Here is an 11,877-nt window from a genome sequence, read left to right as displayed (position 1 = left end):
CTGTCTACTTTTCTTGGGCCAAACCCACTCATTTTTATCTTCATTTTCTCAAGCTAGATAAAATCACAGCATCATAAGATAACATGTAATGAGTTCACATCTCATTTTCTGGGTTTCCCCAGAAAAGTTACATTCATCGTGCTCTGGAAATGGTTGCAATGGATGTCTTTTAGTTGACATAATATTTTCAGTTGAAAGCAGAAACAGCCTGCATCTCAGTTGTTGTGACACACTGGTTCTGTACTCTGTTTGATGGCCATACCATCTCTGTCAATGAGCGAGCTCAATATATTTTACCAGTTCCTGTCTCCCATTTTGTTCTTTTGCAGTGTACAGGGGTCGTAAGAGAAGCTGAGTAGTCCTTGTGTCCTTGAGCCCTGCACTATGGGGATAGCCTTAGATGTCTTATCTATGGACGTTATTCCACAATCCCATGCTCAGCAGTCTCCTAAGTTTTTTTCCCTCCTGGGGAAGAAAAAAACAGATTTTTAGATTTCTTATTAGTCTCTACCCTGTCTTCCCAACATATGGCCACAAACTGTCTTGCCTTCAGTAGTTTTCTCTGTGTTGGACGCAGGGGCTGATAATAACACTTTTTTTTTTTCCCTTTACAGAAGGCATACGTTCAGCTGGAGGACTGTTACTGGAGCAGCATGGGGTGTAGGAGTGCTCAGTGAGGGGCTGTGAATATTCCTCAGGAAGCAGGATTAAAGATTAAACTGGGTAATCCATAACCAGAGCAGGCATATGGTGTGTCAGCATGGTGGGAAACACCAACAGATCAGGCAGAGGCTGTGAGCAGAGCTAAGGGGAGGGGCCTGGGAAAGCCAGAAGTTTGCTGCCTTTCCTAGAAGCAGCTGATCCCTGCTTCAGTGACAGCAGCGTTTTGTTGCTCCCAGGAGAGTGCTCCCATAGGCAACTATCCACTTTGCCTTTCTCAGAGCCAGTCCTGCCCACATCAGTCTTCAAAGGGTTCAGAATGCCAGACACAAAAGCAATTTCACAACGCTTCAGCCCCCATCTCCTGAGGGTTGTGCCTCTTGAGGAGCCTCAATGTTTTCCTAAGTAATCATGAAACGAGTCCCTCCCAGCCAGTTACGTTTATGATGAATTACGATGCCTGGTCTTCTTCACTCATGAGACAAATAATACAGTCCTGCCCATCATTTCAGTATTTCACATTTCACTGTGTTTATCTTGCACGCTACTTAAGCTCTGTCTTTTCCAGATGATGAGTAATTCAGGCAAAACCACCTGCAGATGCTCCCTTCTCTCATTCACGCTCCCCTCCCTTGGAAATCTGTGGCGGCATCTGTTTCAGACAGACAGTCCTCCAAAAGAATGGGAAGAGCTGATTCTCAGATAGCAACTGAGACAATAACCGCTATCCTATATTTTTAATGTCATTTAATAAAAATTTCAGCAAATGTTCAATTATGGTACATTTGTAATCAACAGCACAGATGTCAGGTTTAATTAGCAGTCAGTGAAGGGTTCTTGTGCTTCAGTGACAGGTATCTGTGCTTCAGTCGATATGATCTACTGTATATCAAATATAATGCAAACTTACAGTGAAAAGCATCACAGTTCAAATGAACAGACTATTCAGCCATATCTACATGCTCTGGACAAATATAGAGATAAAATGAAAAGGAGAGAACAGTGCAGACAGAGTTCTGTGCATTTCTAATAAGTAAGGGATATACAAGGGAAGATATGCAAAACCTGACCCGGAAAAGTCCTGGCACAAGTGTATAAATATTTGCCAGCATGGTAATTAACTTCTTGGCTGAATATAGATTACATAAAATGTTCAGTCTCAGGGCAATCAGAAAAGAAAAGCAGTGGACCACAAAAAAAGGAAGAGTATTTAAATATAATAATGAATTGCCTTTTAATTGTTTAGTCTTCAGGTGAACACCCTTCATTTTCAATTCTATCATTTGTATTTTAAACACATAGTGAAAGAGCTGCTATCTCCTTTGCATTAAAGCGGGGACTAAGTTAATTGTCTCCTAAACTCTGGCATAGAGAACAGTGTCATCTCTTCTTCCCCTAGCTGACAAACACACTTAATTGTTCATCAGTCCTTTGGTCACCTTCCTCCAACAGGTTTCTGACATTGCCTTTCTTCCCTGCCAGCTGCACCTTTGACCCTTTGCTTCACACGTACTCTCTCATTTCCATCGCTTCCTCCCTCTGTGCTATGCACAGAGAACGGGTGCGCTTAGGGTTTTCAGGGGCAACCTGAAACCAGCACTGTGACTATCTTTACTTCCATGCATTAAGATTGCAGGGAATGGCAAAATCTTAAGGGTGATGGGTTTGGCTTTTGGTTACTTCTAAAATAATGGGAGGTGGCAGGACAAGGAAAAGGCACAAGTCGACCAAGATGCTTCCTGAGACAATGAGCTCTGGAAATTATAAGACTCAGAATAATAGCAAGTAAACCATCAGAACCATTTATAACCATAAATATATGTGAAAAAGCAAGCAGTTTCCACATATTAATATTGTAGATTTTAATACTTATGTGTCACATGAAACAACTTGGTAGCAAACTGTATGTGAGCTTGAAGACAATAATGAGCTTGAGTTTAGTGACAGAAGGAAAAAAAACACCACGTTGCAATGTGCATCACGTTAATTGTGGTGGGAGGGACACTGTTTAGCACCAGCTAATTCAAAGCTGGGCCCTTGGGAACTAAGAAACTAGTTGCATTTGCTGGCACAGCTGTAGCTGTCTAAGAGATTACTAAACTGTGATGGGAAGTGTGTGGCAATCAGATGCAGCAGACCAGTCATTTGAGAAAAATTATATCAATAATTGCCTCGATATTTTGTTTTTAACTAGGTAGATAAAATTAAAATATTCCAAAAATTATCTCCATTAAGAACTGGTGGCATAATATGGTGAAATGAATACCTGAAATATTTTAAAACTCAAGCTTAGGTAGACCCTGAAAGGTTATACTTTACAGAGGTTCCAGGATTACAATATAATTCTCTGTCTTTGTAAATTACCAATAACCGTGAATTATTTTTAAGCTGCTGCATAATTGCATTTGAAAAAAACCTGAGCTTTAACTTTAAAAATGGTAAGTCTCCTGTTCTTATGAAGAAACAATGAATTAACCGATGCAGCATCGTCTGTTTGAATCAGCAGGTGTATTGACACCAAAGAAAGATAAGGCGTGAATTCTGATCAGTCTAAAACAACCATTCCTCAATTTAGATTAAAGAAGGAAAGGGGTTGAAGTAGGAAGGTGGGAGCGGATGGGGAGGGACTGGCAGTAATCGAGATATAGGCAAAACTGCTTGAACAAGACTGTGGCAGTAGGCATGTTCAGGATAAACTAAAGTTTAGAAAAATAAACTGGGATAAATGTATGAGATAAAACAGATGGGAAGAAAGAGAAAGAAGAAAAAATGGAAGTGCTGTTTAGAAGTATGGGTGGGAGGTAACAGTAAGCAGGTTTTAAATAATAAGAGAAAAGAAAGGACAAGGTTTTTGAGGAGAAGGTTATAATTTCCAATTATAAAGCTGATGTGCTTGAAACTAAAAGGTTGAAGTAACAAAAAAGTTGGAATAGAAAGATAAATGAGATTTTGGTAATGTAGGCAGTAGCTGAAACCATGAGAATAAGTGAAGTGTCCTGGGTGAGAGGAAGTCTGAGAGCAGAGGTAACAGGCAGATGGGAGGAAGCAGAGCCACAGAAAGAAGATGATTGACACAACTGACTGGAGAACTTTAGTGAAATTCAGTTTTTAAAATCTTGCTACGATTATGGCTTCTGAGAACCATGTTTGCCAGTTTTGTATTGATTTATAAAGTGGTTTCTTTTTTTTTTTTTCCAAAAAGACTAAAATCTGTACAAAACTTCCTAATGACAGCTCAAGGCCATTAAGCAAGACTCTCTTGCATTTTATTTTCGCTGACTCAAAGGGAGAGAACAGAAGGAGCTGTCATTAGGAGGCACAGGGAAGCACAGGCACTCACAAACTCCCCGAACAGAGCGGTGCCTGGATGGGTGTTTCTATCTCCATCAACTCCCAGAAGAGCTGTACTGCTGTGGTGGCACGGGAGGAGACAACTGAGAGCAACGGTGTGACTCAGTGGTGAGGAACTCAGATCTAAACTGCTTTGAGTGTATCTCATCAAGGCGATTAAATAGAGAGTGGAGGCTCTTAAATTCAGCCAAAAGCCATTAAGAGCTTTAGGGAAGACAGTGGTTTTAGTAAGGCATTACACCAAAATGATACTTCAGAAAGCTTCTATTTTGCATCCTTTGATGTAGCACAAAGATAGCTTGGTTTATGTAAATCTGACATACTTTTTGTTGTATCGTAAGAGCTTTGTGGCAGTTCAATCACATAAGCAGTGTCCAGCAGAGTTTAAATCAAGCCTTCTCCAGAGAAAGTTTTAAGTTCTCCTAGCTCATATCCGAATGATAGAGTCATCCCTTCAGCTACCTGGAGCCGTAAATAACAGAAAAGGAAAAAGAAGAATTTTTGAGCTGAATAACAACTTCCTCTTAATTATGGTCTGTGATAACCTTACAGCAATCGTTAGTATGAATGTTATCACCTTTTCTTATTTTATTGAGGATTTTGTTATGTTGGTGTTCTTACTAAATCCTTAGCTCTCAGAGTCAGGGGCTCATCTGGGACTTTCAGATATCTGTTGTTTGTTTTAAATTCAGCTTTCAGAAATGCAGGAAAAAGCTGGAAAACATAACTACTCTGGAGGTTAAAAAAAAAACCCTTGCCAGTTACAAAATGTGCAAAATAATTCTATTTGGGGATGGGAGGAGGTGAGGTGCCTGGTTTATAATTGGACATTTAGGATTAGTAATACTGAAAATCTGAAATTAATGCAGTAAAAAGTAAGGAAAACAACTCTCTGTGTGTGTGCACTTGATGCATTATACATGGTGCTACGTTTTCGGGTATACAAGAGCTGAATCTTAAGACCAGGACATGCTTAGCCTCTCAGCATTAAGCAAGTTTTGTATGTTTGTATGAGAACTGGAGCAGGAACTGGCAGAGGTTAAAAAGAATCATAACTACAGTTCTGTTTTAGAGCATCTGTGGTCAGATACTAAGACCTTGATTTGCTTGTCAGTGTTCTAATTTTGGATTATCGTAATGTTTTGTCTTTCAATTAAATGAAAGCCCTTCAGCCTAGCGCTAGTGGATTCTCACTTGTTTGTTGTTAGTAAGCTGTCCACAAAGCTATATGCCCCCTCTGGCCTGTCCTCTGCTCTTATAAAACTTCTTAGTTTGTAAAATAATGATTTGATCGTATCCCCATGTGTGGATTTTAGCATCTCCCCATGTTTTACAGAGACTTCCAGCTGCTGCACACTTGAATATATTCTGCCCTAACTCAGTGGCTGCAAACTGAAGTATCCATGTCTGGCTTGCTAAGACATGTATTATCACTGGGAAATATCTAGGTACCAGGACTGGCATTTTTACATCGGACTGGCAGACTAATGTCTGGAAGCCTTTTTCATCATATGCTTCCACCAAATGTTTTTCCAGCAGATGTATGGATTGCTTCAAAAAAGTGATAGGTTATTGTACAGTATTTCTGAACTTGCATTTTCCCCTCTGGCAAATGCTGAACAGCAGTATATGGAGCTTTTTTTTTTAAACCTCTGCCCTAGAATTCTTGGGGTCAGTCCAGACCTTTTTTTCTTCCAAGATAGATTGAGTATCATTCAGCTAGTTGTTTCAGTCTTCAGGGAAATACAAACACTGTGCCTCAGCTATTCTGAAGAGGCTTTGCACAAACAGTGTTGACAGAGAAAACTAGTTTTTGATGTAGGCAGCTTCCCAGGGCAGCAATCTACAGGAGCTGCCATTCACCCCAGTAAGGGACAGATGTTTCCTCACAGCTCACCTGCCAATGGAGTTAACCAGAGCTCACTGCTCCCAGAAGTGGACTTTGGTTTTTGTAGCTATGCACAGGGCCGGACTTGCTGCTGTTCCTGCTAAGGGAAGGGCTGGGGTGGGAGGGACAGTAGCCACTTTGAAGGGGAGTCTGGTAGCGACAGCCACTACTCTCTCGCTTCTTCCCTGGTGCTGCTCTCCCCTTCCATTGCTCTCGGCCCTGAGCCTGCTCTTCACCTTCATGTGTTGTCTCCCTTGGCAGAAGCAGAGGCTGCTCTTTCAGCTAAGAAGGAGAAGGTATCTGGCGAGGAAGACAGCAGGGATCTACTCATCTTCTGAGCAGATCATGCTGGAGGGAGAGGCACAAGCTCACAGATGCTGATATCTCCCATAGCTCCCAAAAGCTCCACAGACCCCACGCAGCCCTTCCTTCATCCTTCCTTCTCCTGTTCCAAAGCCCACTGACTCCTCAGTCATCATTTCATCCCTGTTTCAGATCTACTGCTGTCTCCCAGTCCTTTCTCAGCTGCTGGAGCGCAGCCTCTAAAACCTTCATTTTGAGTTCAAGACTAGCCTCTCCTCTGCTACCTTTAGGCAATGCTTACAGATCTTTTTTTTTAATCTCAGCCTAGTCCTATTCTGGTAGCTCCCACAACACAATTTTTTTTTTTTTAAATATACAAATAGGGCAGTGAAACCTACTTTTAGCTCTCATATTTATTGTAGCCTTGAGCTGGTCCACATCCAGTTGTCTACCAAGGGATTTAGTGTGCAGTCAGGTATGAGGATGTATTTCACACATAACTGTTCCACACTGACTTCCCTATGTAAACAAGTACTTAGGTCTTGCTTAGGCAAACTTTTTTTTACCTTATGAGCACATATAGGCACTAGTTGACTTTCATATTAATAGCACAGCATGTGTATGTCAATATTGAAATCATCTGAGATCTTCAGGGTAAAAGATATTTATGCCAAAGATAGCATTATGTTTTGGTATCCACACTCAGCATGGCTACAACTAAAACAACAGTCATACTCAAACACTGCTAGATCTCTGCTAAGGATGGGAAGTTATTATTGTTCTGGCCATAAAACTTTGCTTTTCTCTTTGAAAGATCCAGGACTAAATAGCTTCTATAGTTTTCATGTGAAATGTTGAGTACCACATAATCAGTAGCTGGCTCAGCTTACCAGGAGCATTGCAAAATAATCTTCAGGGCTTTGTACTCTTTACATTCACTTTTTTTTTTTTAAGATTTAGTTTGGTGTGATCTTCCATATGTAAAGTAACTTGTGGACTGGTAAAAAAGGACTCTGCTAGAAATAGTAAAAGTACTTCAAAGCCATTCTCAAACGTACAGACTGGTACTACCAACCAGGAAGGCTAGATAACAGCTTGCTAGAGATGTCTTTATTACAAATATTTGCACCTCTTGGTTCACTGAATTCACTTGCTGTATAGAAACTATTTAACTGTTAATCCATTATATAATTTGTCATTGGCTGTCTGAGCACTGCTTTCATAATTTACATTTGTGTACATGTAAATAATAACACAAGAGAAACTGTACTAGAAGTTGTGAGAGAGAATAGAAAAGAACTAATTAGGCCAAATTTTTGCTTAAGCATATTCAGCATACCATTCAAAAGTGTCTGCGAAACTACTCATCATAGAAAATTGAAAATTTTCACTATAAGCCTAACTTCAAAGTAATCCATATACTCTTCAAGGCACTCTTTGAACATGTCTAACTACTAATGATTGGTACAGAGAGCCTCACTAATAGCTAATCATTTTGTAAGTACATTAGTATGCATGACTTGAATGGTCAACTATTTGGAAATTTGTTTTTTTGTACAATTTAAAATGTAATTTACATTGTTTGTACAACGTAAAAATGTACAATGTGTAGCCTCAGCATGGACTGGACTGGACAAATAGGAAATGCTGTAGAAAGGAAAAATTTCCTTTCCCGCCTTGGGGTAGGAATAGGTCGAGCCATCTAGTTCCCACTGCACCACTCCCATGAGTGCTAGGGCTCAAGTATTCTTTCTGAATAGAAATCACAGAATCACAGAAGGGTTGAGGGTAGAAGGCACCTCTGGAGGTCATCTGGTCCAACCCCCTGCTCAAGCAGGGCCACCTAGAGCCAGTGGCCCAGGGTTGTGTCCAGATGGCTTTTAAGTATCTCCATGGATGGAGACCCCACTACCTCCCTGGGCAGCCTGTGCCAGTGCTCAGTCACCCTCACAGTAAAAAAGTGCTTCCTGATGTTCAGAGGGAACCTCCTGTGTTTCAGTTTGTGCCCATTGCCTCTGGTCCTGTCACTGGGCACAAGTGACAAAAGCCTGGCTCTGTCCTCTTTGCACCCTCCCTTCAGGTATTTATATACATTAATAAGATCCCCCTTGGGTGCATTTATAAGAATGCTATCATATAATTATATATATAAATTTAGCTTATTTAGGAAGGAGACAAGCCCTGTATGGCCGGCATAGTCTATAAGTATATCTGGGCTGCAATAAAGAAGGCTAATGCAGGGAGTGTGTGATATTATATATAGCTTGTGTTTTTAAAATCTGCATAGCCTGTTTAGGATCAGGTATTCACATCTCACTTTGGTACGTCAAAATATTTATGGGAATATGATGAAAAAATATGGGTTTTCTTTTCATCCTCTGCCATGTTATTGTTAGATGGAATATTGTAATATCAAGATCTAGATATTAACTTATACACAATTTGAAAATAAGAGATTTGTGAACAACAACTTCTGGAAAAGCTTTTACCCTTTCTTCATTCCTAATCGGCTTTTGTGAAGTGGTAGATGTCATATGATGACATCTCTTAGTCATGGAATCCATATAGGTGAGCTATATTTCCCAGGCTAAATAAAACCCAAAAGCTATGAAACCACCAACCTAATAAAGCTGAATTTCCTAACTTTAAAGTAGCTTACTCAAGTTAGGTAGCAAAACAACATAGGAAGACCAAAGCAGTCTGTAATTCCAATGAGTTGTGGTAGTTCCCAATGCACAGCCACAGGAGAGGGGAAAGTGCTACAGTGAGTGGCTCCAAGTAGTATTCTTTAGTCTGTGAGGGAAGAAGGCAGTGACGAAAAGTTAACCTTTCACATGCCTGTAGCTTGTAGAATGAATTAGGAAACATCCTTTGCTTGAACTGTAAATCCATTGCATAGTGGGTCAAGTGAGCAAATGCAGCCTAAACCGAGTCTTGAAACAGACCATTTGTTTACTAGTGATAAAGCAAAATTTTCTATTTTTGTAAAAGATGATTAAGGGAAGGGCCTGTGTAAATGGCTTTCTGCTTTCTTAAATGTAAATTCTAGACAAAATTCAGCACAATATCCTATTTCTCAGTGCAATATCTCATTTCTTTTCCAGCCCCAATTATTATGTGTTATCCACTGATGTTGCAAGGACCATGGTATTTTCTGTGAAAATAATACAACGATATTCAGGAAAATGCATATTCCTCTTTCTAAGATGGCTCTAGCTTTCCTTATGGACAGAAATAGGTTTTGTATAAGTTTCTAGCTATAAGCTTATCTTATTTATGCTAATTTCAATCCATGGACATCCAGAGAAAGGGAAATGGGATCTCAAAAAAGATGCTATAAAATGTGTGATTATTTACCAGGTGGCCAACCTTCTTTCTTTAGGAAGGAGTTGCCTCACAGTCACTAACAGCCCCTATACTTTGATCAGTTTTGTTATAAATTCACTGGGCTCTTCAGACCATGCTTGGTACGTGATAACTGTTTAGACAGGACATGAGTTTACAATATTGAAATCTTTGTTTATGGTAAGCAGGAGTAAGATCAGATGATCTGTATTTGCTTATTTGGTCTCCTCTGTGAACTGAATAGCCTTTTTGTACCTACTTTTCTTATAGGACCAAGCTTTACAAATAAATCCTCCAAATTCTCAGGATAAAAAAATAAAGTTGCAGTGTGTATACCGTATTTATCAACTCTCAGAAAATGTATTTGAACAACTTAACGGTAAAACCAGAGTGAAATGTATTGTAATCAATTGGAGTGTCTCTAAAAAGGAACTGGAAAATTAGTTTTAACACTTCTGGGGCAGAAGAATTTCATAAAATTCATACCTGTAGCTTGTGGTATAGCTACTCTGGTCAAATACTGAAGTGACAAAGTAAACTAGTGTACTGCTTTCTAAAAATAAATGTATAATGTGTGGCATTTTTATGGCAGATTTTATTTAAAAATAGATGTTACAAATAAAACCTGAAGCTTTAAGACACCTCTGTGAGATATTAAATTTGTAGGTACACAAACTTCAGTCTTACAGGCAAACTGAAGCATTGGCAGTGTTCGGGAGCAGATCGTGGGAAATCCGTGAGCCGGTGGGGCAGAGGCTTTGCTTTGCACAGCTGTGTAAAGACTTGCCATAATAGCTGTCTGTAGCAGCAACCTCTGCGCTGGAGGAAACATGAGGAGCGCCTGTTCTCCCTCCCCTAGGAAGCATAATGCTCAGCAGAGCCCGGGAAGGGAGGAGTGAGTGCCGTGGCATTGTATTCTGTCTCCGCTGGCCTGGAGAAAAGTACACCAAGAGATGCTCTTACGGATGCTGCAAAATATACCAGTGAGAAAGCCCCCAGGGAGACCGTCCCTGGCCTTGCTACGATTCCCACAGTGCTGCTTCTGTCATGCCCTGTACGGTGCAGCGGTGGGAGGCCACCACACTGCCATGTCCCCGGGGATACTGCGAGCCCGTGGCAGAGCCGTGGCTGACCTCGTGGCCTTCAATGCCAGCGTTTTCACCCCAAACTTTGCCTTTCTTGTGCAGTTTGCAATAGCATTTTTTAAACAATTTTGTATAAAACCCGGTAGATGGATGCATTTTCTGTTGTTCTTTGGTTGTCTTTTTTTTTTTTTTAAAAAAAAAAACGCTTTAAATACATCAGCAGCAGGGGACCAGGCCGGGGGGCCGTGCGCGGCAGCTGGGCCGCGGGGGACCCTGTGACTCGACACGTCTCAGCCGTGCCATTATAAGCCACCACGTCCGTCTTCCCCCTCGTCCCTCCCGCTGGGCTGCGGATGAAGGCGAGCGAGCCGCCGCGGCGGGGGACAGTACCACCGAGGAGGCCATTTTGCAGCTGTTGAGGGAGAGGCAGAAAGGGCGGCGGGCGCGGCCGGGCGGGACCCGGCCCCCCGCGGCAGGTAAGCGCCGCAGCACCTGGCGGGGGGTGGAAGGCGGGCTGCCCGCCGGGGCCGCGCGCCGGCCCCCGGGCGGCAGCCGGTCTTGCGGGGTGACGAGGCTCGGCGGGGGCCGGCAAGGCCGCCCGGCAGGCCCCGCTGCTCGCCGGGGAGCCGCGGCCCCTCGCCCCGCGGCGGTCCGGGAGGGCAGGGCTGGGCGCGGCGGGGCGCGGCCGGCAGGGGGCGCTGTGCCGCCGGGCCCGCCGCCCGGGGCAGGCGGTGCCGCAAAGGGTTAACGAGCGGGCGGCGGAGCCGGGCTGCCCCTGCCGGGAGACCGGGGAAAAAATAAACGGGGGAAACAAATTAAAAAATAAACCTAGACAGGCAGCCGGGGCCGCGGAGCGCTCCCGCCTCTCCTTCCCCCCGCCTCCGCCGCCCGGGAGGGACAGCGCGGGACGCGGAGGCCGGGGCGCAGCGGCGGGACGACAATGCAGCAGGCGGAGAAAGCAGGAGGGGCAGCGCACGGCAACATGGAGGGAGGCGCGGAGCGGGCCAGCCCCTGATGCGGCTCTTTCTCCTCCTCCTCCTCCTCCGGGCAGCGGCTCCGGCGGCGATTCCCTCCCTGGCGGCGGCTGGCGGCGGCGGGTGGAAATGAGCAGGTCGGCGGCGCTTCTCCTCTGCCTGCTGGGCTGCAACGTGTGGAAGGCGGTGACCAAAACCTTAGGGGCGCCCGAGGCGGCTCAAGGTCGGTGCGGGAAGGGCGGCGGGACTGGCCCGCTTTGTGCGGTGCCCC

General features: G+C 43.3%; 1 protein-coding gene across 1 annotated transcript in view; it reads left to right on the top strand.

The window, feature by feature from the left end:
* Positions 1 to 11,241: 11,241 nt before the first annotated feature.
* Positions 11,242 to 11,877, top strand: part of FAM171A1 (family with sequence similarity 171 member A1) — an 88,905-nt gene continuing 88,269 nt past the window's right edge. Inside the window, exon 1 of the mRNA XM_075143846.1 lies at positions 11,242 to 11,829. Coding sequence (XP_074999947.1) covers positions 11,736 to 11,829 — 94 coding nt within the window. The 5' untranslated portion in view covers positions 11,242 to 11,735. The remainder of the gene's footprint in view (positions 11,830 to 11,877) is intronic.

The sequence above is a fragment of the Calonectris borealis genome, chromosome 2 (genome assembly GCF_964195595.1).
Source record: "Calonectris borealis chromosome 2, bCalBor7.hap1.2, whole genome shotgun sequence".
Taxonomy (NCBI): domain Eukaryota; kingdom Metazoa; phylum Chordata; class Aves; order Procellariiformes; family Procellariidae; genus Calonectris; species Calonectris borealis.
The sequence above is the reverse complement of the archived record's forward strand: the minus strand, read 5'-3'. Positions and strand labels throughout refer to the sequence as shown.